The sequence below is a fragment of the Pongo pygmaeus genome, chromosome 4 (assembly GCF_028885625.2).
Source record: "Pongo pygmaeus isolate AG05252 chromosome 4, NHGRI_mPonPyg2-v2.0_pri, whole genome shotgun sequence".
NCBI classification, from domain to species: domain Eukaryota; kingdom Metazoa; phylum Chordata; class Mammalia; order Primates; family Hominidae; genus Pongo; species Pongo pygmaeus.
Genome location: NC_072377.2, coordinates 178,140,606 through 178,168,294, shown reverse-complemented (window position 1 = coordinate 178,168,294; position 27,689 = coordinate 178,140,606). Strand labels below are relative to the sequence as shown.

The following is a 27,689-nucleotide window of genomic DNA, read 5'->3' as shown; positions in this document are numbered from 1 at the left end:
TTTTATTCTATTAAATAAAATCAAGTTTATTCAAGGAATAACCAGGAGTTTTCATCACCTTTCTTCCTACCTCTTCTCTCTTCCCTCCACCAGATCTGGTATTTAAGGGCACGATGGGAGCGGGAGACAGCAGGGGCATTAGGTCCTGGAGGCTGGACTTTAAGTGCTCCACGCAGCAGCCTCCCATAGTGCACAATGGGGGAAGGAGGCGGTTCATATGCCCCCAGGGCGGCATCCCAATGACAGGCCTGCCTCCCAGGGCTCTGTTCACCCTTTACAAGCCAGCTACTTGCAGAAAAGTGGGGCACTGTGTTCCATCCAATCTGCAGGCCACTGGCGCAAACGGAGGGGTGTGTGGCTCAGCTTAGCAGCCTAGAGCTCAGGAACCAGGACAGATCCTGAAACAGGAGCTGAAAGGGCCAGAACTGGCACCTTTGGGATCTCACAAAAACGGAAAGAGCCGCTTTTTCACAATATAGAGGACCGTAGCAAGAAACAGGGCTAGTGCAAGGAAGATGAGAAGCTTGTCCGTCAGCTCCCGGCGATTGTATTTTGTGATAAGCTTCCGGCCCAGCTGGATGGTCCCCGACATGGACTTAAATTCTTCATTTGCATCCAGGATCGTTCGTGAAGAAGTGACTGAAACAAAAGAGGAAGGAGGCCCAACTCAGAGACTGCAGCTCAAGATCCAAAGACCTCACTCTGCTGGCTGGGGTGCTGATAAAAACCAGCATTCTCAAGTGAGTTCCTCTGAGCTGGAATCAAAGCATGTGGAGACCAGCCAAGGAGCTGACAAGGAAAGGCTCCTCCCCAGGTCCCATCAGCTCCAGAGAGTGAGGGGGAGTTTGTTTGGGAGTCCTTGAACATGAACGTCACCAGGGAGAAGGGCAGAAGAGGCTTGCTCACCCAGCCACCTCCTCAGCTCTCTGAAGCAGATGGACGCTGCTCAGGGAAACCACCAGCCACAAAACCAACCCAGGGATCGTGGGCAGGCACTGTGAGGTCTGTGTTGGGGCAGCAGCCGAACACACCAGAACCTTCCACCTATGAGGTGCGGCCTCCAGGACATCTGCTGGCCAGACCAGCTCTTTGCAGGATCTCAAAAGGGCAAGGGTGCGCCGGGCTCTGCCATAAGCCCTCACACATACCAGTCCCTCAGGCCAGGGATACTGGCTGTAGCTTTAAGGAGGTGACACCTAAGAAGAGGCGCACATCCCTTAAGGAATCACTGTCCCCAGAGTCAGATGTATTTCTGAATATGGGTATCTGGGCCTGATGCTGAGGGTAGAAGGTGTACCTGGTGCGGTTCTCCCACAAAACATAGCATGGCATCATCAGAACAGCCACTGAATAGAACACATTAAGTGAAAAGGGAAAGTGTAAAGGAACGCCTGTGAAATGTTTCCATTTAGGTAAGAAACAGGGAGATAAATGGTATTTCATTTGCTTAAGTTACAAAAGCTTGGAGGATCACAAGATATTTTTTAAGACGCTGGTTACAGTGGTTGCCTCTGGGAAGTGGACCAGAGGGCTGGCAGGTAGGGGTCAGCTGGAGGTCAGAACAGAGAGTGATCTTTTTTGTGTCCCTTTTGTACTCTCCAGAGCTGTGCTGACCAATATGGCAGCCCCTAGACATGCGAGGCTGCTGTGCATATAAAAACGTGGCTAATGCAAATGGAGATGTCAGGAGATGTCCGTGAGTGTCAAACCCACACAACGTTTCTTTTCTTTTTTTTTTTTTTTTTTTGAGGTGCAGTCTCACTCTGTCACCCAGGCTGGAGTTCAGTGGCGTGATCTTGGCTCATCGCAACCTCCACCTCCTGGGTTCAACTGATTCTCCTGCCTCAGCCTCCTCAGTAGCTGGGATTACAGGCATGCGCCACCACGCCCGGCTAATTTTCTTTTTGTATTTTTAGTAGGGACAGGGTTTCACCATGTTGGTCAGGCTGGTCTCAAACTCCTGACCTCAAGTGATCTGCCCGCCTTGGCCTCCCAAAGTGCTGGGATTACTGGCGTGAGCCTCACCTGGCCAAAATCCACACAATGTTTCAAAGACTTAATCTGAGAAAAAGGAATGTAAAATATCTCAATAATTTTTAATATTAGTTGTACATTGAAATTAAAGTATTTTACATAATGGGTTAAATAAACATCTTATTAAAATTAATTTGTTATGTTTCTTTTTACTTTTTAAAATGTGCCTACTGGAAAATTTAAAGTTATATACGTGGCTCCTGTTATGTTTCTACTGGCAGTCCTGGGCTAGAGTTTTCTTATCCTTCTCTATGTTGTATGTGTTACCCTTTTACAAAATTAAAAGCTAATAAGTAAATAAGATAAATTATCAGAGGAAACACAGGAGCATTTTGAAAATGACAGATAAAAGGAGAAAAACAAACACAGAACAGGAATCCCTCTCCGCCCACTTTCTCCACACCTGCCTGCTGCGATTTCAAAACCCTGAGATCTTGCTAAGTAAAAACCTAATAGGCCTTTCTTTTTAAACTTTATTATTACGGAGAATTTTGAACCATCACACAGTGGACAGCACAATATCGTGAAATGCCATGTGCCCGCCACCCATAACCAAGAACCACCAAGCTCTGAAATCCTGCTCCCCTCCCCCGCAACTCCCACTACTCCTGCAATTGTGGAGCAAATTCCAGACACCATATTCCTAATAAGCTTTTGTTTTAAAATTATGGTCCTAGAGGCTTTTAAATCAAGCCGAATTTGTGAGGCATAAGGAATGGGTTAAGAACTGTATTCTCTTTTCTTCAATACCTATCGCTTCTACAAAATGGGCCCCAAGAACACTGGGATCCTCTCAACACCCCAGAAGCCACCAGCATCTGTGTCTCCTTCGCACTGTTAGCGGAGGGTATCCTGTCGCCACACCAGAGCATAAAAGTCCTGGACTCAGAGGCCAAGTTGTCTCCTTGCTCCCTCTCTCTCCAAGGCTTCTCCCACAGCATACACCGAGAGGAAGCCCCTGGCTGGTTCTGAGCCCAAATGTTCAGGTAAGCTGCAAACTCAAGGAGTGACCTTGGGGTCACCTGCTTGCTTTCCTTTTGCTTCTGCCTATTTGGTGCACTGAAAAAAAAGTGGTCCAAAATTATAATTTCTAGGGGTGATCATGGTATTGTAGTTATGAGGTTGCTTCTGCTTTTTCCCCAAAGAGTCCCTTATCTTTTAGAGAGATGTACTATTTATGGACGATGTCTGGGATTTGCTTCAAAATAATCCAGATGGGGGATGGGCTGAGGGTAGAATTGAAATGAGACTGGCTGGGGTAATGGGCTCAGGGCTCAGGGGATTCAGGATACCATGCTTTCTACTTTTGTCCATGTGTCCAATTTTCCAAAAGCGTTTCAAGGAGTAAACGCCCTTTTTCTGTTGTCTTATACTGAAGGATCCCGGAGAGGGCTGATGCTCTTCTCCATCACAGAGGAGACACTGGGAAAACTATTGGAGGAAACCAGATGGTCTCAAGCAGTCTCTCCTGTAGCCTCTGATTCACATCTTTTAAAAGGAACTCATAGGAAAAATAACATTGGGGAGTATAATTGTAAACTGAGGTCCTAGCAGTCCTACCAGCAGCCGATTCGCCAAACATCTCTTGGAGCAATGATTCCCAAACTTGCCTGGCCATATGGGTCCCCAGAGCCCTCAGTGAAAATCAGACTCCAGGCCCCTCACCCAGCCCTGCCAACACCCTCTCTAGGAGAGGGGCTGGGGACCTCTGCTTTTCACATGAACACCTGGGAATGCTCCCCCTGAGGAAACATTGATGGGGTGTGGGGTCTTCTAGTAAACAGAAATACGGGCCGGGCGTGGTGTCTCAAGCCTATAATCCCAGCACTTTGGGAGGCTGAGGCAGGCGGATCACCTGAGGTTGGGAGTTCAAGACTAGCTTGACCAACATGGAGAAACCCCATCTCTACTAAAAATACAAAATTAGCCGGGTGTGGTGGTGCATGCCTGTAATCCCAGCTACTTGGGGGGCTAAGGCAGGATAATTGCTTGAAACCAGGAGGCAGAGGTTGCGGTGAGCTGAGATCACGCCATTGCACTCCAACCTGGGCAACAAGAGCGAAACTCCATCTCAAAAAAAAAAAAAAACAGAGGAATATGAGCAACACATCCCACTCTGGATAAGACCACGGTGTCAAGTCATCTCATGAGGGAGAAGCCACCCAAGTCAGTGAACATCGTGTGGGCTGTAGTGGAGGAGCCCAGAGTGGAGGTGCCGGGGCAAGGGCCCTAGAGCAGTGTCTCTGGGAGAAGCTTCCTACTCCAGGCCCGGCTTTACCTAGAGACTGCATGGCCTCCTCGCTCTGCTGGACCTGCTGGGCCATCATCCTGCTGATCCCCATGAGGCTCTCAGTGATGGTACTGGATGTCTCGGCCAGGCTCTCTTTGGTGGTTTTCCTAAAAGTTCAGAGGAAGAGAAAGGGGAGGAATGTCAACAAAAGCCTCCCTGCAAGAAGGCCCCATATCCAAATGAGATCTCATGTTTTACCTATCCAATTAGTATACATATTTTAAATGATCACATTCAATGCTGGAAAGGGTGTGCTGAGACCCACACCCCTGTGGACTGCTAGTAAGAACATAAACCAGTGCTGCCTTCTGTAAAGCAATTCGCCAATTTAGAAGCCTTGGTAATGTTCATTCCTTTGACTCAATCATCTCATCCCTGGAAATCCCTCCAAAACAAATATCCAAAATGCGGATAAACCCTTATGTTCTAAGACATGCCCTGGTGTATTACTTACACTACTGAAACACCAGAAATGCAAACACACACAGGAGATTGTATTAACATACAATCTACATACTATGTACTGTTAGAATTAGGCTTAAAAACTTTTTTTTTTAAATGAGCAACTTTTGTGCTGAAACAGCTGAATATGAAATTTTATGTATGGTACAATTTTGACTTTGTAAGAAATGTAGAAGTAAAAATGAGGGAGAGAATACACCAAAATGTTCATGAGTAATAAGATTCGATATTTTCGGCCGGGCACGGTGGCTCACGCCTACAATCCTAGCACTTTGGGAGGCTGGGGTGGGCAGATCACCTGAAGTCAGGAGTTCAACACCAGCCTGGCCAACATGGTGAAACCCCCGTCTCTACTAAAAACACAAAAAATTAGCTGGGTGCAGTGGCGCGCAACTGTAATCCCAGCTACTTTGGAGGCTGAGGCAGGAGAATCGCTTGAACCCAGGAGGCGGAGGTTGCGGTGAGCCAAGAGGGCACCACTGCACTCCAGCCTGGGCGACAAGAATGAGACTTCATCTCAGAAAAAAAAAAAAAAGATTCGATATTTTAATTTTGTAATTCATACTTTATTTTACCAATTTACTACAAATAAGTATGCACTTCTTTCAAACTTAAAAAAAATTACTTATATAATCAAATTAAACACCAGGCTGAAAACAAGAGGGGGTTTCCTACAGTGGGTTGTACACCTTGCCAATTGTTATCTATTATTATCGGAGCCCAGAAAAATAAAAGAATAGGTACCTTTGCCTTAAGAGATCTCCTCCCTGAAGAAGTTCTGCTTTCTCTAGATTGTCGATTGCAATTTTGCAGGTGAGATTAGCTTTCCTCCATGAGGCCTGATTGCTGGAATTGGAAGGTTCATGTGAGTGCGTCCACTCCACCAGGCCATAAGTCAGTTCAATTCACAGCACTTCCCACCAACAAAGGCACACGGGGGAAGGCCACCAGGCACGGCCTTCAGAGCCCATCCCACCTCCTGCCACTTCCTCCTCCTCGTCCCCCAGCAACTGTTCTTGCTCAGGTCCTGATACCCCTTGACCGGACCCTGGAGGCCACCACAGGGAGGTTCTGTAGCTGTCCCTCTGCCCCTGTCAGCCCAAGGGGCTGTGAACATGGCACTCCTCTGTGCACAGCTCCACAATGGCTGGACTTCAGGGAGGCATCCAAACTTCCCAGCTGGGCACACAAGGCCCCTCTTCGGTCCAGTTGCCTCTAAGACTGTACTGCTATGGCCTGTGTATTAGTTGGTACCATCCCCGGAAAACCGTGACTTACTCATCTCCAGTATCTTGAACAACCATTTCTGGCCCTTCAGCTGCTGAGTTAATATACTTTGTAGGAAATGAAAAATCGTGGCCAGGCACAGTGGTTCACACCTGTAATCATAGCACTTTGGGAGGCTGAGGTGGGTGGATCGCTTGAGCCCAGGAGTTCAAAACCAGCCTAGGCGACATGGAGAAACCCCGTCTCTACTAAAAATACAAAAAATTAGCCAGGCGTGGTGGTGGCGCATGCCTGTGGTTCCAGCTACCCAGGAGACGGAGGAGCGAAGATCACCTGAGCCTGGGAAGTGGAGGTTGCAGTGAGCCGTGATGGTACCACTATAGTCCAGCCTGGGTGACAGAGTAAGACCTTGTCTCAAGAAAAAAGAAAAAAAAAAAAAACCACACACACAAAAAGCCAATCTTTCAAAATATTTCTTCAAGGTTTGTTGTTCTTTCCATACTACAGACCAATCATGAATGACACAAACATGATAGATTAGCAGAGCCCTGACTGACACGGCTGATCTACAGTCTTCACCTGTGCTAACTTGTGGGTGATAACGGAAAGTTGGTGAACAGCTTCCTAGAGTTAGAAATGTGACAGGTGACTGGGCGCGGTGGCTCACACCTGTAATCCCAACACTTTGAGAGGCCGAGGCGGGTGGGTCACTTGAGGTCAGGAGTTCAAGACCAGCCTGGCCAACATGTTAAAACCCTGTCTCTACTAAAAATACAAAAATTAGCTGGACATGATGGCGAGTGCCTGTAATCCCAGCTACTCGGGAGTCTGAGGCAGGAGAATCACTTGAATCTAGGAGGCAGAGGTTGCAGTGAGCCAAGATCACGCCACTGCACTCCAGCCTGGGTAATGAGAGTAAGACTCCGTCTCAAAAAAAAAGAAATGTTGACAGTTGTTGATAGACTATAAAAAAGCTAACTGAGTCTCTCTAAGAATCAAACTCATACTTCAGAACTCTTATGTAGCCAGCTCAAACCAATTGTGCTAATCTCTGGAAATACTCAAAAATCAAAAGAGTACATGAACTGACAGGGTGGTTTTCTAATAGCACCTTTATGCTGAAGGTCTTAATGAGCACCTGCTCTGCCATTTCACACCTGCCACTTTAAAGAATCCATTACATTTTGAAAGAGTTTGCAAGGGGGTTCTGCAGGGCCCTGGGATCCAGAGACGAATGAGGGGCAGTACTTCTCCTCAACCACCTCACATTCATTTGAGAAAAAGACAAGCAAACAGATACTCACTGTATGGTGTGACAAGCATGATGACCCAAGCAAGCACAACTACTGTTTCAACTGCCAAAGCTGGTTTTTTTTTTTTTTTTTTTTTTTCAGAGACAGGGTCGGCTGGGCATGGTGCCTCACGCCTGTAATCCCAGCACTTTGGGAGGCCGAGACTGGTGGATCATGAGGGTCAGGAGATCGAGACCATCCTAGCTAACACAGAGAAACCCCATCTCTACTAAAAATATAAAAAATGAGCCAGGCGTGGTGGCGGGCGCCTGTAGTCCCAGCTACTCGAGGAGGCTGAGGCAGGAGAATGGCATGAACCCGGGAGGTGGAGCTTGCAGTGAGCCGAGATTGTGCCACTGCACTCCAGCCTGGGCGACAGAGTGAGACTCCGTCTCAAAAAAAAAAAAAAAAAAAAAAACCAGCTCCTGGATTCATTAATTTTTTGAAGGGTTTTTTGTGTCTCTATTTCCTTCAGTTCTGCTCTGATTTTAATTATTTCTTGCCTTCTGCTAGCTTTTGAATGTGTTTGCTCTTGCTTTTCTAGTTCTTTTAATTGTGATGTTAGGGTGTCAATTTTGGATCTTTCCTGCTTTCTCTTGTGGGCATTTAATGCTATAAATTTCCGTCTACACACTGCTTTGAATGCATCCCAGAGATTCTGTTATGTTGTGTCTTGGTTCTCGCTGGTTTCAAAGAACATCTTTATTTCTATAGACCGCTAGCAAGATTAATAAAGAAAAAAAAAGAGAAGAATCAAATAGATGCAATAAAAAATGATAAAGGGGATATCACCACCGATCCCACAGAAATACAAACTACCATCAGGGAATACTACAAACACCTCTACGCAAATAAACTAGAAAATCTAGAAGAAATGGATAAATTCCTGGACACATACACTCTCCCAAGACTAAACCAGGAAGAAGTTGAGTCTCTGAATAGACCAATAACAGGAGCTGAAATTGTGGCAATAATCAATAGCTTACCAACCAAAAAAAGTCCAGGACCAGATAGATTCACAGCCGAATTCTACCAGAGGTACAAGGAGGAACTGGTACCATTCCTTCTGATTGGATTGACTATTCCAATCAATAGAAAAAGAGGGAATCCTCCCTAACTCATTTTATGAGGCCAGCATCATCCTGATACCAAAGCCTGGCAGAGACACAACCAAAAAAGAGAATTTTAGACCAATATCCTTGATGAACGTTGATGCAAAAATCCTCAATAAAATACTGGCAAACAGAATCCAGCAGCACATCAAAAAGCTTATCCACCATGATCAAGTGGGCTTCATCCCTGGGATGCAAGGCTGGTTCAATATACGCAAATCAATAAATGTAATCCAGCATATAAACAGAACCAAAGACAAAAACCACACGATTATCTCAATAGATGCAGAAAAGGCCTTTGACAAAATTCAACAACGCTTCATGCTAAAAACTCTCAATAAATTAGGTATTGATGGGACGTATCTCAAAATAATAAGAGCTATCTATGACAAACCCACAGCCAATATCATACTGAATGCGCAAAAACTGGAAGCATTCCCTTTGAAAACTGGCACAAGACAGGGATGCCCTCTCTCACCACTCCTATTCAACATAGTGTTGGAAGTTCTGGCCAGGGCAATCAGGCAGGAGAAGGAAATAAAGGGTATTCAGTTAGGAAAAGAGGAAGTCAAATTGTCTCTGTTTGCAGATGACATGATTGTATATCTAGAAAACCCCATCGTCTCAGCCCAAAATCTCCTTAAGCTGATAAGCAACTTCAGCAAAGTCTCAGGATACAAAATCAATGTACAAAAATCACAAGCATTCTTATACACCAACAACAGACAGAGAGCCAAATCATGAGTGAACTCCCATTCACAATTGCTTCAAAGAGAATAAAATACCTAGGAATCCAACTTACAAGGGACGTGAAGGACCTCTTCAAGGAGAACTACAAACCACTGCTCAAGGAAATAAAAGAGGATACAAACAAATGGAAGAACACTCCATGCTCATGGGTAGGAAGAATCAATATCATGAAAATGGCCATACTGCCCAAGGTAATTTACAGATTCAATGCCATCCCCGTCAAGCTACCAATGACTTTCTTCACAGAATTGGAAAAAACTACTTCAAAGTTCATATGGAACCAAAAAAGAGCCCGCATTGCCAAGTCAATCCTAAGCCAAAAGAACAAAGCTGGAGGCATCACACTACCTGACTTCAAACTATACTACAAGGCTACAGTAACCAAAACAGCATGGTACTGGTACCAAAACAGAGATATAGATCAATGGAACAGAACAGAGCCCTCAGAAGTAATGCCACATATCTACAACTATCTGATCTTTGACAAACCTGAGAAAAACAAGCAATGGGGAAAGGATTCCCTATTTAATAAATGGTGCTGGGAAAACTGGCTAGCCATATGTAGAAAGCTGAAACTGGATCCCTTCCTTACACCTTATACAAAAATCAATTCAAGATGGATTAAAGACTTAAATGTTAGACCTAAAACCATAAAAACCCTAGAAGAAAACCTAGGCATTACCATTCAGGACATAGGCATGGGCAAGGACTTCATGTCTAAAACACCAAAAGCAATGGCAACAAAAGCCAAAATTGACAAATGGGATCTCATTAAACTAAAGAGCTTCTGCACAGCAAAAGAAACTACCATCAGAGTGAACAGGCAACCTACAAAATGGGAGAAAATTTTTGCAACCTACTCATCTGACAAAGGGCTAATATCCAGAATCTACAATGAACTCAAACAAATTTACAAGAAAAAAACAAACAACCCCATCAAAAAGTGGGCGAAGGACATGAACAGACACTTCTCAAAAGAAGACATCTATGCAGCCAAAAAACACATGAAAAAATGCTCACCATCACTGGCCATCAGAGAAATGCAAATCAAAACCACAATGAGATACCATCTCACACCAGTTAGAATGGCAATCATTAAAAAGTCAGGAAACAACAGGTGCTGGAGAGGATGTGGAGAAATAGGAACACTTTTACACTGTTGGTGGGACTGTAAACTAGTTCAACCATTGTGGAAGTCAGTGTGGCGATTCCTCAGGGATCTAGAACTAGAAATTCCATTTGACCCAGCCATCCCATTACTGGGTATATGCCCAAAGGATTATAAATCATGCTGCTATAAAGACACATGCACACGTATGTTTATTGCGGCACTATTCACAATAGCAAAGACTTGGAACCAACCCAAATGTCCAACAATGATAGACTGGATTAAGAAAATGTGGCACATATACACCATGGAATACTATGCAGCCATAAAAAATGATGAGTTCGTGTCCTTTGTAGGGACATGGATGAAATTGGAAATCATCATTCTCAGTAAACTATCGCAAGAACAAAAAACCAAACACCGCATAGTCTCACTCATAGGTGGGAATTGAACAATGAGAACACATGGACACAGGAAGGGGAACATCACACACCGGGGACTGTTGTGGGACTGTTGTGGAGTAGGGGGAGAGGGGAGGGATAGCATTGGGAGATATACCTAATGCTAGATGACGAGTTAGTGGGTGCAGCGCACCAGCATGGCACATGTATACATATGTAACTAACCTGCACATTGCGCACATGTACCCTAAAACCTAAAGTATAATAATAATAATAATAAAAGAAAAGAGACAGGGTCTCGTTCTGTCTCCTAGGCTAGAGTGCAGTCACATGATCACGGCTCACTGCAGCCTTGACCTCCCAAGCCCACTGCCCTCCTGCCTTGGCCTCCCAAGTAGTTGAGACCACAGGCACACATCAGCATGCCCCCAGCTAATTTTTTTTTTTTTTTAAATAGATGAGGTTTTGCTTTGTTGCCCAGGATGGTCTTAAACTCCTGGGCTCAAGCAGTCCTCCTGCCTCGGCCCCCAAAGTGCTGGGATTATAGGTGTGAGCTACTGCACATAGCCCCAAAGTATAAATTGACAGCTTTCTCTGCTCTAGCCTGTAATGCTACATTGTGGATGGCCATTCCCAGCTTTAAAACCATGCTAAGCTGAGTGCATCTGGCATAACTTACCATACTTTATACAAGGGCTCCTCTGTACTCAGTGTTTATAATCTGAGTAGGCTTGGTGGCTCAGGAAAGCAAAAGCCATCATAACATAAAGTAATCGTGAAACAGCCAAGCCCTGGATCACTGCCCACCACTCATACAGCTCTCCCTGCTTACACTGGCCTCCCCGTGCCTGTGTTTTTGCCAGTCGATGTCTTCCTGACAGCTGACTGTTACATACACAGCTGCTTGCAGGGAAGATGATGCTGGCAAATTGCTCAAATCAGAAGCAAAGCCACAAATACAGATCTGGCAGAGGCAGACCAGTGAACAAGAGACAAAGAGAAAACCCATGGGAATGACAACTTAGCAGAGGTTTCAAAAAAGAATGATCTAGCCAGGCACGGTGGAGTGTGCTGTAGTCCCAATTACTTGGGAAGCTGAGGTGAGAGGATCGCTTGAGCCCAAGAGTTCCTGAGGCTGCAGTAAGCTATGACTGTACTCCAGACTGGGCAACAGAGAAGGACCTCATTTCCAAAATTTTTTAATTTTTTAAAAATAAAAATAATTTTTTTTTGTTTTTAAGACGGAATCTCACTCTGTCACCCAGGCTGGAGCGCAGCAATCTCAGCTCACTGCAACCTCTGCCTCCCGGGCTCAAGCAATTCTCCTGCCTCAGCCTTCCGAGTAGCTGGGATTACAGGTGTGTGCCACCACACCCGGCTAATTTTTGTATTTTTAGTAGAGAGGGGTTTCACCATGTTGGTCAAGCTGGTCTCGAACTCCCGACCTCATGATCTGCCCACCTCGGCCTCCCAAAGTGCTGGGATTCCAGGCGTGAGTCACTGCACCAGGCCAAAAATGTGTTTTTAAAAAAGAGAGAGAATGATCTGAATACCTCAAATATGTTTGGAAAAACCCTCTTTACGATTGGTAGAAAAGTCAACTGTGAAGGGAGAGATACTGTTTCATGTTGTCTGACAATTTCATTGGAAAAGTTAAACCTCTCCCAATTCAATAACAAGAAATGGCACATAACTGTAATTATATAATCAAGGATTAGCACACACCTGCAATTACAACCTCGATTTTGGTTTTATTTTTTGACCTCAATTTTGTTTAATTTACGGTTTTTGTTGCATTTTATTTTATTTTATTTTATTTTAGACAGCATCCCACTCAAAACCTTCTAAATTTTGGTCCACCTTCAGCAGGTTTTCTTTCTGTAGATTTTTTCTGGTACCAATTATCCTTACATAAAAAATGACCCTGTATTACAAAAGCAATCATATTTTTTGATTAAAAATATACAATACAGTATAATGTTAAATATGCTTTTGTAAACTATGCTCAGCTCCACCTGCTCAGATAGGCCCTATTTATCCCTTCCCCACTCGCCCCCACTTGACTATTATTGACTGGGAAAGAACATTCCACCAGTGTGTAACTGATGCAATTGGCTGGGCGTGGTTGCTCACACCTGTAATCCCGGCACTTTGGGAGGCCAAGGTGGGTGAATCACATGAGGCCAGTGTTAGAGACCAGCCTGGCCAACATAGCGAAACTCTGTCTCTACTAAAAATACAAAAATTAGCCAGGCGTGATGGTGGGCGCCTGTAATCCCAGCTACTCAGGAGGCTGAGGCAGAAGAATTGCTTGAACTCGGGAGGCAGAGGTCACAGTTAGCCAAGATCAGGCCACTGCACCAGCCTGGGCAATAGAGGGAGACACCATCTCTCAAAAAAAAAAAAAAAAGACACCATTAAGTCAGCATTAAACCAGATCCATCAGGCAAACACACGTGCAAGGCTCACAGGCAACAAGTGAGCCAGCAGAAGCCGCTGGCGGGGGCAGGCCCTGCCTACCTGAGCATCTGCTTTTTGTGATTCTCCACTTCCTGGAGTAGAAGTTGTTTCTCTGATTCTTTGTCTTGCTCTTTAGCCAACTGCTCCAGGTCCTTTGAGGAAAAATAACTCCATGTTAAAATGATTTCAAAAGTCAACATGAAAGCAGAAGAGCATTTCTATTTCTGCCAAGAGCATACAATAGCACTTGAAGCACCCTTTTAAAACAGAACACCTAGGAATGCTAGGTAACATATAACACACATCCTTTTAAATCTATAGCTAAGTCCGCAAGAAAGTAAGGAAAACCCCTACGGCCCAAAAGTGAGAAGGGAACAAGAGGTGGAACAGTCAGCCTGGGAGTGATGCACGGCTGTCCTGGCATCAGAGGTGCTGCTCCTGTCACCTAGGGCAGGCCCGAAATGAAAAGAAAAACAATGACAAAATACGAGCACACTGATCCCCCACTTAGATATCATTAAAATATCAAACTGCTGTTCATTTCCAGATACTCACAATTTCTGTGCCTATTTCATTAAAGATGAGTAATAGGCAGTTTGAGCACTTGAAGGTTTGAGAGCTCATGTAGGGACAGAAAAATGAAGCCTTGGGCCATCTGAGGCTGAGGTTGGGAAGTTGAACTGAGATCACCACAAATCTAAAACCCACAAAAGGTTATAGACACAGGAAAATGGTCTAAAAAAATGTCCATCTACCAGCACAGAGTGAAAACACAAATGCCTGCCTTTTTTTGCTATGAGTTCCAAATAGAGGGGTTAAAAAAAACTCCCCTGTGAATTTATAACCAACCAGGGAGCTGCTCCTTCCACTGATCTAGGGTTCAATTTATCTTCCCTGAGTGGTTCGTGAAACTCTATGAAGAGAAATTAACATAAAAAGTGTTTTTGGCTGGGTGCGGTGGCTCACGCCTGTAATCCCAGCACTTTGGGAGGCCGAGGCGGGCAGATCACGAGGTCAGGAGATCGAGACCATCCTGGCTAACACGGTGAAACCCCGTCTCAACTGAAAATACAAAAAATTAGCCGGGCGTGGTGGCAGGCACCTGTAGTCCCAGCTACTTGGGAGGCTGAGGCAGGAGAATGGCATGAACCTGGGAGGCAGAGCTTGCAGCGAGCCAAGACTGCGCCACTGCACTCCAGCCTGGGCAACAGAGAGAGACTCTGTCTCAAAAAAAAAAAAAAAAATGTTGTCAGACTTGTGATCATCCCAGGAGACCGGGCGGGAAGCTAATGCAAAAACCTCTGTAGAGACTTGGCCTCGACCCAGCTGCACAAAGTCCCTCAGATAAGGTCTGCTGAAGATGAGTGCTCACAAGTCCAAAATAACCAAACACCAAGGAAATAACTCACCATAAGTGAGGGTCAGCAGACATACCCAGAAGTATTAAACCCCAGGAACTTCAGATAAAAGAACCATCAAGAGGGACTATAATTAAAGATAGCATTATACCAGTCACATTTTTTGATTTACAAATTAAAACAGGTTCTAGCTTCAATCATGCTATTCATCTGAAACATCAGTGTATTTTTTCATTTATATACTAATTTACTGATTTATGTATCAATTTGCACATGCTGGTTTGGAACAAGTTTGTGTATCTACCATTTCAATAGCACAGAAATGACTTTCAATTTATGCCCCCAAATATTGCTGAGGTAGAGAATAAAAGAAATAATCAACTGTGAATTGGAAAAGTTTTGCAAATGTCATCACTTATTTTCATAATTATTTGTTTAAAATCTGTATTCCCTATTAGAATGTAAATTCTATGGGCCGGGCGTGGTGGTTCATGCCTATAATTCCAGCACTTTGGGAGGCCAGGGAGGGCGGATCACGAGGTCAGGAGATCAAAACCATCCTGGCTAACACGGTGAAACCCTGTCTCTACCAAAAATACAAAAAATTAGCCAGGCGTGGTGGCAGGCGCCTGTAATTCTAGCTACTCGGGAGGCTGAGGCAGGAGAATGGCGTGAACCTGGGAGGTGGAGATTGCAGTGAGCAGAGATCGTGCCACTGCACTCCAGCCTGGGCGACAGAGTGAGACTCCGTCTCAAAAAAAAAAAAAAAGAATGTAAATTCTGTGAATAAGTAGAGCTGTATCTTGCATTATTCACTACATATATTCCTTGTGCCCGGCACATACTGGGCACCAAGTCACTGAATGGAAGAATGAATGCATGGGAAAAAGGGAGGGACTAAAAAGGGGGAGAAATGTACAATTTACTCATGAAAGATTGCCTGGAAGTTCTGTCAAAGAGAACCAGTGATAGTTCTGGAGAAAGGAATGGCGGGGTAGAGTAGTGCTCAAATTCCAGTTTGAGTGCTATATGTACAAAGACAAACACACAGATATTTATACATAGTCAATGCCCGAGATTTACCATGTGCAGAACACCCAGTTTTGAGGATATGAGGCCATTTCTCTAGTATCACATGATCTTGTTGGAAATACACAAAAAAGACATTCAAATAAAAGCTAAAAATGGCAAACAAACAGGAATCTTGTATTTATTTCCAGATATAAAAAGAGTATGTAAATACTTAAGAAACGCAGATTAAAACTGGGATGGGGTTATTCATTTACTAGCCATGTGCTTATTAGGTCCTTCCTAGGTGCCATAATAAATATGTAAACGTACACGTATTGGTGAGGTCATTTTAATGAGTGAAGGAAATAAACACTGGGTGAGCACCCAGATATTTAAAAAGAACATACAAATACTCATACTGAAGGTAACAGGTGTAGTTGGAGAGTTGAAGTCATGCTGAGTTGAAGAAAAGTCTGTCAGGGAATAAGTTAGCTTAAAAAAAAATGTGGAAACAGTCCAAATAAATGCCCTTTGATAGAGAACTGACTAAAAAAAAAAAAAAATGACAGCTATTTAGAAAAGAATGAGAGACCAGGTGTGGTGGCTCCCGCCTGTAATCCCAACACTTTGGGAGGCTGAGGCAGGCAAGTGCTTGAGTCCAGGAGTTCAAGTCCAGCCTGAGCAACATGGCAAAACCCTGTCTCTATAAAAACTACAAAAATTTGCTGGGTGTGATGGCGCATGCCTGTAGTCCCAACTATTTGGGGGACTGAGGCAGGAGGAAAATTGCTTGAGCCTGGGAAATCAAGGCTGTGGTGAGCTGAGATTGTGCCACTGCACTCTGGCCCGGGTGACAACCCAAGACCCTGTCTCAAAAAAAGAAAAAGAAAAATGAGGACAGTCTCTAATTACTGAAATGGAAAATTTTCCAATATACGTATAATAAAATTATACTTAACAGTATAAGTTTTGACCGGGCACGGTGGCTCACGCCTGTAATCCCAGCACTTTGGGAGGCTGAGGCAGGTGGATCACAAAGTCAGGAGATCGAGACCAGCCTGGCTAACACGGTGAAACTCCATCTGTACTAAAAATACGAAAAATTAGCTGCGTGTGGTGGCACACACCTGTAATCCCAGCTACTTGGGAGGCTGAGGCAGGAGAATCGCTTGAACCCAGGAGGTGGAGGTTGCAGTGAGCAGAGATCACACCTGCACTCCAGCCTGGGAAACAGAGCCAGACTCCGTCTTTAAAAAAAAAAAAAAAAAAAAGTATACAGTTTTTAAAAGCTGTGTGTTAGTATGCTACTTTTTAGATGAGAAACAAGGAAGAAATTAAAAAAAAAAAAGAAATTTGTCTTTTTAAATATTTGAATAGAGAAGCTCTGGAATGACCTATCAGTAACAAAAGTGGTTACTTGTTTGGAAGAGTGGAACAAAAAACAAAACTGGGGCATAACTGAGACTTTTCACTGAATGTTGATACAGACACAGACACATACATAAAACATGTAAAAGGAACATCTTTTCAAAAATAAAAAATTAAGATGATTAAATCAGTACTGGAGATGAAGGCAGGAAGAGATCAGCTAGGTATGGTAACGCTGCTGAAAATCATATAATTAACTCCAATAGCAAAAATTGTACATTTTCAAAATTGCCCTTGAAAATCTCTGAGGTAGGCAAACACAGGACACAGACATACTGTTTCTCAGGGGTCCAACTGGCCAGCTTTTCTACCAGCTTTAGAACAGACTGTCTTCCTCTGTTAAGCAACAATAGAGTTGCTGGTGGGCTTTGGGGGCCATGTTATATGAAAAGCACAAGTCTTTTTTTTTTTTTGAGACAGGGTCTTGCTCTGTCACCCAGGCTGGAGTGCAGTGGCACGATCTTGGCTCAGTGCAATCTCCAACTCCCAGGTTCAAGCAATTCTCATGCCTCAGCCACCCAAACATCTGGGATTACAGGCACGGGTCACCATGACCAGCTAATTTTTGTATTTTTAGTAGAGATGGAGGTTCACCATATTGACTAGGCTGGTCTTGAACTCCTGGCCTCAGGTGATCCACTCGCCTTGGCCTCCCAAAGTGCTGGGATTACAGGCATGAGCCACTGTGCTGGCCAAAAAAGCACAAGTCTTTAGATCTGATATAGTGTGAATATTTGTCCCTGCCCAAATCTCATGTTGAATGGTGACCCCCAGTGTTGGAGGTGGGGCCTGGTGGGAGGTGTTTGGATCATGGGGGTGGATCCCTCATGAATGGCATAAGTCATCCCCTTAGTGGTAAGTGAGCTCTCACTCAATCTCTCTCTTGCTCCTGCTTTTGTCATGTGACATGCCTGCTCCCTTTGCCTTCTGCCATGACTGGAAGCTTCCTGAAGCCTCCCCAGAAGCAGATACTGCTATGCTTCCCATACAGCCCGCAGAACCATAAGCCAATTAAACCCATTTTTTTAAATAAATTACCCAGCCTCAGGTATTTCTTTACAGCAATGCAAGAAAGGCCTAATACAAAACCCCAATACCACAAGACCAGGTGCCACAAGACCCATCCAGGGATGGTGATATGGTTTGGCTGTGTCCCCACCCAAATCTCATCTTGAATTGTAACTCTCACAATTCCCATATGTCATGGGAGGTACCTGGTGGGAGGTGATTGAATTATAGAGGCGGTCTTTCCTGCACTTTTCTCATGATAGTGAATGAGTCTCACGAGATCTGATGGTTTTAAAAACAGGAGTTTCCCTGCACAACCTCTCTCTTTGCCTGCCGCCATCCACATAAGACGTGACTTGCTCCTCTTTGCCTTCTGCCATGATCGTGAGGCCTCCCCAGCCATGTCAGAAGTCCATTAAACTTATTTTTCTTCCTGGTCTCAGGTATGTCTTTATTAGCTGCATGAAAACAGACTAATATAGATGGGCAGATCCATAACACCCACCTCACCCTCACTGAAGGTACAGCAGGGGAAACATCTCCACTATTCAAACTACTACTTCTAAGAGACCTCCAGAAGTCTAGAGGAGCAGGCATGTTTCCACACTCAGGTACCTCCTGACTCTCCTAGGTCCCACTAGGGCAGAGTAAGTGCTAGTTCTCTGCCAACCCAACATTAGGTCCTGTGGCTGCAGTGAGAAGAATCTCAGGAGAAAACTCAGGAATAAAAATGGAGAATGTAAGACATCAGACTGAAATTACTAGAAAATCTCAGGAAATAAAGAAGGAAGAAGAAACCAAGAAACTAGAAAAACCATCAGAACAGTAATCAACCCTTGGAGTGACCAGGATATCCAGAGTTCCCTAAAAGAATGCAATTATCTCAGATTTGAATAACTGAGGAAGAAGAATCATGAACAATATAAAGCAACTGCCTAGTGTTTCAAGTAGAGGGGCATCAAGAGGAGCTGGCAGGAATGTCTCCAGATAATGACAAGTTTGCAGGACTTTTACTGAACTACTCATGAGGCTAACTAGAGGCCAAGGAGCCAACCCTGTTCCTGTCCTCATGAAGAGGGCCTACACAGGATTCCAGGATACAGATGGACAACATCTTTTTAAGTGTGCAGACGCAGTCATCCTTCCAACTCCTCAGTTCCAGCCCTGGGCCTGTGCCATCCCTGTTCACTTTGAGGGGCTGCTGTGGGCCCTTCTACCCATGAGCTGCATGCAGGATCCTTGGGTGCCCAGATGGGGGCCTTGAAACATGAGCCCTCCATAGTCAGCTCCATACCTGTTTCCTGGCTTTTTCTCAGCAGCCCCCAGACCCATGAGTGGTCTTCGTCGTCTGATTCTGATCTAGATCCTGAACTTGGAAACAATTAGAAGCTGAATCCCAATTGTGTCTGAAAGCAACACAATAGTCTGGGCTCATGCCTATAATCCCAGCACTTTCAGAGGCTGAGGCAGGAGGATTGCTTGAGCCCAGGAGTTTAAGACCAGCCCAAGCAACATAGGGAGACTCCATCTCTATTTAAAAAAAAATGTGTGTTTTTTTTTGACACAGAGTCTTGCTCTGTCACCAAGGCTAGAGTGCAGTGGCACGATCTCCGCTCACTGCAACCTGCGCCTCCTGGGTTCAAGCGATTCTCCTGCCTCAGCCTCCTAAGTAGCTGAGATTACAGGCGTGTGCCACCATGCCCAGCTAATTTTTGCATTTATCAGAGACAGGGTTTTGCCATGTTGGCCAGGCTGTTCTCAAACTACTGGCCTCATTTTCATTTTTAAAAATGAAAGCAACAGAATAGCATGATCTATACAGTGGTGCACAACCCTTTGCCCAGCCCAATGTAATAAGAATAAAATGTGAAATAAATAAAACAAACAAACAAAACTGCTACTTGTCACCCTCTAGTGTTTTTTGAGACAGCACATATACCATAGTTGAATTCAGGCATACTAAATGTGTATATGATGTGACTGGTGACTACTGAAATAAGGAAGATGCTGAGCAAAGTAACAGCATAAAAAAAAAACCTAGGAGTGTGATGGATTGAGGTAGTGAATGAATGAATACGGTAGAAAGAATGGTAGAGAAGAGAAAGTATTTGAAGTGTCCCCAGGATTTCAAAAATTCCAAGGATAATGGTGTTCCTGCCATCCACTTGTTGACACAGCTGGCAGGATTCTGCATGCAAAAGTTTCTCTCTTTTTTTTTTTTTTTTTTTGAGACGGAGTCTCGCTCTGTTGCCCAGGCTGGAGTGCAGTGGCACCATCTCGGCTCACTGCAAGCTCCACCTGGGTTCACACCATTCTCCTGCCTCAGCCTCCCAAGTAGCTGGGACTACAGGCGCTCGCCACCATGCCTGGTTAATTTTTTGTATTTTTAGTAGAGACAGGGTTTCACCGTGTTAGCCAGGATGATCTCGATCTCCTGACCTCGTGATCTGCCCACTTCGGCCTCCCAAAATGCTGGGATTACAGGCGTGAGCCACTAGGCCCAGCCAAAAGTTTCTCGTTTTTACCTGGAGAGCAGGTTAGTACAGAGTCACCCTCACTTTCTAAGTGTTTACTGCTCCCTTCAGCTGGTGTCTGAAGAACCCAGACGGCTCTCAAGCAGAGGATATACCCAGGACTGAGCCCCCTTCATTGACTGAATTGAGATACTCAGCATCTCAGTTCTGAGAATACCCACCTGTATTCTGTGACGCAACTGTTGAAATTTCTCTTTTACTTTAGTATTCAGTTCAGTAAGAGCACTTAAGGGTCCTGAACAATCACGGATATCCTAGGAGACATTGAACAGATGAAAGGCCTTTCTCAAGGCAATGAAATGAAATGACACCATCCATACAGTGAGAGAGCTGGTTTAGACCAACTAATATTAACGTACTGACTATAATTCGTCCTGATCTTTGCTGTTTACCTCTTCAACACAAGAAAAAACCTTATCATTTACATTCTTCTCATTCCTTTTTAGATTAATGTTGAATTAATATAAAAACCTAGAAAGAAACACAACTGCTTTGACCTAATGTTTAGTGCCTAAATTTTAACAAAACATTACCTGGCCAGTATGAAAAAGCTTAAAACAGTTTGTATGCCCAACAAGAATGGACATGCAAAAGTGATACTATAACTTTAGAACCTTAGATCCTTCCAACTTGGAAGATCAGGATGTTTAAATATCTGGCATCATATGATGAGATTAACTTCTCCAGTGTGATTTTACAAACCATTATTGATAAGTTAGAGTGTTTATATAGACATGTTTAAGGGCAGATTTAGAATCTGTTGCTGGACATTCAGAATTACTGGTGCCAGCTTTCACAGCAGGCTCTGGAGACGGACCAGGTGGATTCGAATCCCGGCTGTAGCAACTTATGAGCTGTGTAAAGTTACCTGGAAAGTTATTTAAATTCTCTGTGTCTCAGCTTCCTCATCACAACACTACTTACCTCATAGAACATCATAGATTATGTATGTATGTAAAGCACCTAGCAGAGCTGCTGGAACACGGTAAGAATGCAATACATCCAGCTATAATCAGTCTTTCTCATCAGCAATGACAAGAACCCAAATGTTAGAAAGAGTACAGAAGAATGCCTAAGCAATTTAGATTATGTAAAAATGTAATTTCATTTGTATGAAACCTGTTTATTTTTCTATAACTGGCCCAGAAGTTTTGTAATGTATACCTCAGAGAAGTGAAGTTCAAGAAGTTTTAAATATCTGCATCAAATTTCACTTTTTCTCTGGCTTACTCATTTAATCACACTTCTTTGCACCGTATTTGTTTATTCTGCATCTAGTTTGGTTTATTCTGCATCTGGTTTATCTGGGGAGCCCTATTTTCCTGCACTTTTTGCCACATCTTCTTACAAACTCTGAGTCTACGTCTAATGTTTAGTGACTTTGTTGAAAATGATTAGCTTTAAAAACCAAGGTTTAGGCCGGGCGCGGTGGCTCACGCCTGCAATCCCAGCACTTTGGGAGGCCGAGGCAGGCGGATCACGAGGTCAGGAGATCGAGACCATCCTGGCTAACACGGTGAAACCCCATCTCTACTAAACAAAACACAAAAATTAGCCGGGCGTGGTGGCGGGTGCCTGTAGTCCCAGCTACTCGGGAGGCTGAGGCAGGAGAATGGCGTGAACCTGGGAGGCGGAGCTTGCAGTGAGCCGAGATCGCGCCACTGCACTCAAGCCTGGGCGACAGAGCGAGAATCCGTCTCAAAAAAACACAAACACAAACAAAAACAAACAAAAAAACAAGGTTTAAAACTCTTGGTTTCTTTTTGCTAAACTCATGGAACCGTGTCTACATTCCTAATTCTTGCCTAAGTCAACTCGTTTATTTTACCTCTATCCTTAAATGGTTTAAGGCAAAACACTTCATTTCCTATCTGTTCAAACGGGGTAACACTCTAAGGTGTTATTCCTAGGTTGACTTTCCCAGTCCAGGTCCCAGTTTTGCCACTGACCCAGGTCTGCCTTCTAACCTAGGCCTTGGCGCCGTACTCGATTTCCTCAAGCATAAAATCACAACTACGGTCCAGGTTACATTCTTTTCACCCGGTGCCTCCCGTGCCAGGTGGCCTTGGATGCCAGGGGAGCTGGACAGCAGGGGGCGGGGCTAGCTGCCTCCCGGACGCTACCAGAGGATGGGGAAGCAGCGTCAGAGGGCGGGGCCAAGCAGGGTGACAGGTAGGTTGTGAGGTGGTCAGGGGCGGGGCGACGACCAGGGCTGCAGGTGGAAGGGGAAAAGCCGAGCCCCGAAGCAGTAGCTGAGTCAGGGGCGGAGAACAGTGGGGTGCTCTGGAGATAGGAGATCCGGCGGCACCCGGAAAAAGGATCAAGGCCAGCAGTCACGGGGACACAACCAAATGGGGACCAGGGTGGGTAGCCCAACATGGGGCGGAGCCTGTGGTCCGGGAAACCAAGTGGGGAAAGTTCGGGAATGACACTGCCAAGCTCACAGACCAGCAGAGCTTGGGTTAGGGCTGCTGGAGCCCGGAAGGGGTCCCGGGATCAGTACCTGAATAAGCGCCTTCACCTCCAGGTCAAATTTGACAATCTCTTGGTTACAGATCCGGACGTGGACATCTTGGGGAGCCGCCATGTTGGGGACGCCGGCTACGGGCAGCGGCAGGACCCAAGTTCAAACGCGTTTTCGCACCGCCTTCTTTTCTTCCCCGCCCAGTCTCGGGGCAGCGCCCCCTAGAGACCGGCGAAAATGGCAAGCGAGGGTCCCTGCGCAGAGTTGGGACTTTCCCTGACACGTGTAGGGAAATCAGCCTCTCCTCTTGGTATGGCCCTAATAACATGGAGAGGAAGAGAAGAGGGAATATCAAGAACACTTCACAGTGGTCTCTTTCCATCTTCCTTCTGTCAGGCATTCTAATAACTATATATTTTTTACATAGAAAAAAAAGACTGGAAGAAAAGCATCAATTGAGATGTCTCTGGAAAGTACAAGTAATAATTTGTTTCTTCAAACTTTCTTATATTTTTAATATTTTCTACAGTGAGTATAAATTGTGGAGTAAAAGAGGAAATGATAAACGTCATATATTTTTTAAAGTATGGAGTTCAAGGCAGGTCAGTAGAGTACCTCCTATCACTCCAACACATGATCTGAGGGATCTTTGTAAAACACGAAATTGATCAAGTCACCTCCCTGTATGCAGCCCTTCTATGGCTTCTCGTGGTTCCCTTTTGTATACAACTGGATTTATTAAATCTACCTTGCTAGGGTAGTTTTGATGGAAATGTCAGAGCAAACCCTCAACAAATGGTGGCTCTTTTATTTTTGTTAGTAAATAATCCAAGTTTCTTAGCTGGTCCTCAAGGCCATCAGCCACCCCGGCCATCAGCCACCCCACCCTACGCCCTTCCTGAATTGCTCAAGCTCTTTCTGGATGTGTAGCCTTAGAATGTGGTGTTCCCTCTTCCTAGAAAGCGTTTCCCCCACTCGACCCCACTCCATCTGCTTTTGTTCAGGTCACTTCAGCAAGCATAGATTGTGAGGACCTGAATGTTCATCTCTTTCTCCTTTTTTTTTTTTTTTTTTTTTTTTTTTTGTGGCGGAGTCTCACTCTGTTGCCTAGGCTGGAGTGCAATGGCATAATCTTGGCTCACTGCAAACTCTACCTCCCAGGTTCAAGCAATACTCCTGCCTCAGCCTCCTGAGTAGCTGGGATTACAGGTGCGTGCCACCATGCCCAGCTAATTTTTGTATTTTTAGTAGAGACAGGGTTTCACCATGTTGGTCAGACTGGTCTCAAACTGACCTCATGATCCACCCGCTTCGGCCTCTCAAAGTTCTGGGATTACAGGCATGAGCCACCGCGCCCGACCATGTTCATCTCTCTTAATCCTCACAACCACCCTTGAAATTGTACTACACTAGTATCACAGATCAGGAGATGGGCTTAGAGTAGATTAAAACAAAAAACAACCAACCCTGTCTCAAGATTACCTATCTTGAAAGTGGCAAAGCCTAGGCCGGGCGCGGTGGCTCACACCTGTAATCCCAGCACTTTGGGAGGCCGAGGCGGGTGGATCACAAGGTCAAGAGATGGAGATCATCCTGGCGTTAACACAGTGAAATCCCATCTCTACTAAAAATACAAAAATCCGCCGGGCGTGGTGGCAGACGCCTGTAGTCCCAACTACTTGGGAGGCTGAGGCAGGAGAATGGCGTGAACCCGGGAGGTGGAGCTTGCAGTGAGCCGAGATCGCCCCACTGCACTACTCCAGCCTGAGCGACAGAGCAAGACTCCATCTCAAAAAAAAAGAAAGAAAGTGGCACAGCCTCTACTGAAAGCCATCTTTTCCCCAAAAAGTCAATATGGTCCCCACCTGTTGTAAGCGGGGCTCTGTGCTTGTCTGTGTCCCTACAGCCCTCTACACACCCTCTCGTAAGGTATTCATCACCGCACTGCACCTAATAGAGAGGCAGTGTATCACAGGCTTGGCATCTGCCTGGGCTCAAATCCTGTCCACCGCACACTTCGCATGCCTGTGCCTCCGTCTCCTCAGAGGCTAACTGGTGATAATCAATAGCGCCTACTTCACAGATTGGAGAATTAAATGAGATAATACATGAAAAGCACCAAGCACAGTGTGCTAATGTGGCATATAGTAAGATCTCAATGCCTGTTAGCTGCTGTTATTCTGCTACTAGCCCACATTTTGGGAGCACTTCCTATGCGCCAAGAACTTTGTACGAAGCGCTTCATGGGTGTCTCCCTTAACTCTCACAACTCTGTGAGGTAAAAACGGGGCAGAGAGGAATAATGACTTGCCCAGAGCAAATGGAGTTGCTAGGTCAAAGGATATATGCATTTAAAAATTCTGACATATTACCAAATTGCTCTTCATAGGGATTATGTCAACCCATCCTCCCTCCAGCAACATGGCATAAATGCCCGTTTCCTGTGGCCTTGTCAACACGATAGGTTAACAAAATTGGAAGTTTTGCCAATCTGATTAGGTGAAAATGCCTTCTTTAGTTTGCGCTTCTCTGATCATGAAGGAGGCTGAGAAACTCTACCTATGCTTCAGAGCTATTTGCATTTATTCTGTTGTCTGCTCATTGTTCTATTGGGTTGTTGGTTTTTTTCATATCTGTTTCCAGGAACTCTATATATTAGGAGGATTAGTCCCTAGAGATGAGTTTCAAAGCTTTTCTATTTTCTTTTTTTTTAAAAGACATCTAGAGCCTTAAAAAGTCTATAGAACTTTGATTTGGCTTACGGTGTTTTGGTCTTAAATATTTTGTTAATCTTGTTTTACACTGAATTTATCAATCTTCATTTATGATTCCTGGATTCGGGGTCCAAATTACAGGGATTTAAAGGAATTGCCCACATTTCCTTGTAGTGTTTTTATGGGTGGTTTTTTGTAGCTTTTTTTTTTTTTTTTACACTTAGATCATTATCTATTTTGAAATATGTGTTGGCTTATGGTGTGAGATATAGACCCAATTTTACTTTTTCCGGAGGTTACTCAGTTATTCCAATACTATTTAATGAAGAGTCTACCTTTTGCTCACTGGTTCTGGATGCCACATTTGCCATACTAAATTGTCATATATATTTGAGTCTACTTTTAGACCTTCTATTCTGCTTGACTGGCCTATTCATGCATCAAAATGACAGTGTTAACAATTATGGTTTTATAATGACTTTTAATATCTGCTAGGATTAAATACCTCTTCCCCTTGTCCCCCGCATCACTGCCCCCTCACCCCCACTGCCTACCAGCATCTTCCAGCTATTTTATCCCTGTGTAAACTTTTTTTTTTTTATCCCTCTTGGTATGTTTTCTTAGGATGATATTACATTTTTTTAGCAACATTATATTTTTAATTTAACTTAGCACTGTTAGTTTTATGTCACTGCTCCTGTGTAAGAACTTGGTGTATCTTCCAATTTATTCATTTCCTTCTGTGTCCTGCACAGTACTTTCAAAGTTTTCTTTATCCTAGGCCTTGTATACATTTTCTGTTAAGTTTATTCCTGGTAATATTTTAAGGTTAAAACTTTTTAAAGAAACTGAGGTTTACCTTCTTCAGGTCACTCCAATGTTTTGGATACTCACATAGAACCTCCCTATTTAGGTACAGCAGAGAAGCCCCAAAGCCAGCAGTTGGCAGACCTGCGCACGTGCCCTTGGGATCCTTTCACATCATGCTTTTTGTTGGATATTCGTATGCAATCAACAGTCCCCAGTTGCATCTCTATGCTGCAGCTAAAGAAGAAGACGTAAGCTCCCTTTTTCTCTACCCTCCAATATACTTCCTTCCAATAAGGAGACCCAATCCTAAACCTTAAGCTAGAGGCCATCTTCAAGGAACAGATGTGCAGTCTGGTGATCATTACACCCAATCACTGATTCCTCTCAATTCTGTTTTGCTTCCCTTATCACCTTTACCCACTGATCCTTAGACTAGCTTTTGTTTATCTGCTAGGTTTTGGCTTTAATTCTTTTTGGTTTTTAGATTCTAAGGCCTTTATCCCCCACTACAGAGACATCCTTCCAAATATTGCCTGTGACTTGGCCTGATCCCAGAGATGAATACGAATTATTTCTGTAGTGTAGCAAGCTGACTGGAGTTTGAATTGGAGCTCTATAATCACATAAGGTAGGTCTGGGGCTAGTCTCCTCATCTGAGTCTAGTCTCTTTTGTAAAATGGACATGACCACCAGCTTCACTGGGCCCTTGAGAGTAGCAGCTGAGTTTCCTGTAACAAAAAAGCACCTAGCAGAGTCTTAAGGAATGCCACTTCCTCCCCTAGGGCTTTCTAACACCTTCTTCCTGCTCTGAACCTTTTAGCTGGGATATTATAGCACTTCCCAGCCATTTTCTTTCTTTCAAATTCTCCACTGTACTGTGGCTGAACAGCTCACCAGCTGAATGACCCATCTAACTGGATGCTATCCACAGGTTGTTTCCTAAGGACTATACTGATCTGGCTCACCCAGCCCTTTAACAGTCTCAAGACCTTGACAGAGGATCCTGTGAGCAGTAGTCTTTAGAGATCAAGTCCTGATGCAGAACCAGTCCATGGGAGGCCATGCCCCTCCCCTTTGCTTCCTGATGGCCCCAGTGTCACTCACACGAAACAGAGGGTTTCTTCAAGGGTCCAGAATACTAAGAACACAAGTCTATCAATTCTCTAATATACGCCACTGGATGTGGTACCTGTGTCCTTGAAAACACCTCAGCAACAATAATGTAC

The 27,689-nt window shown here is 44.4% G+C and overlaps 1 protein-coding gene across 3 annotated transcripts; it reads right to left on the bottom strand.

Annotated features, from left to right (window-relative positions):
• Window positions 1–23,354, bottom strand: BNIP1 (BCL2 interacting protein 1). 3 transcript variants are annotated; one of them, XM_054488130.2, is made up of 6 exons: window positions 22,979–23,354; window positions 20,637–20,729; window positions 13,197–13,288; window positions 5,531–5,632; window positions 4,313–4,431; window positions 1–639 (listed from the first exon to the last, which is right to left on the bottom strand). In XM_054488130.2, exons 1-6 carry the CDS (start codon window positions 23,060–23,062, stop codon window positions 443–445), a joined length of 687 nt encoding a protein of 228 aa, XP_054344105.1. In that variant the 5' UTR covers window positions 23,063–23,354; the 3' UTR covers window positions 1–442. The 3 variants fall into 3 exon arrangements, with proteins under 3 accessions (XP_054344105.1, XP_054344106.1, XP_063521439.1); XM_063665369.1 differs by lacking the exon at window positions 1–639 and adding an exon at window positions 2,080–4,104 and having other exon boundaries at window positions 22,979–23,126; XM_054488131.2 differs by lacking the exon at window positions 20,637–20,729 and having other exon boundaries at window positions 22,979–23,092.
• Between the last annotated feature and the right edge of the window lie 4,335 nt (window positions 23,355–27,689).

What these genes read in the sequence shown, in the direction of transcription:
- BNIP1 (XM_054488130.2), bottom strand. Translation starts at nt 23,062, where the DNA reads ATGGCGGCTCCCCAAGATGTCCACGTCCGGATCTGTAACCAAGAGATT. An exon ending in AGGTGAAGGCGCTTATTCAG is followed by an intron (nt 20,730 to 22,978) that starts GTACTGATCCCG and finishes AATGTCTCCTAG; the next exon opens with GATATCCGTGATTGTTCAGG. An exon ending in GGAGATCTCTTAAGGCAAAG is followed by an intron (nt 4,432 to 5,530) that starts GTACCTATTCTT and finishes CTGAACTTTTAG; the next exon opens with GAAAACCACCAAAGAGAGCC.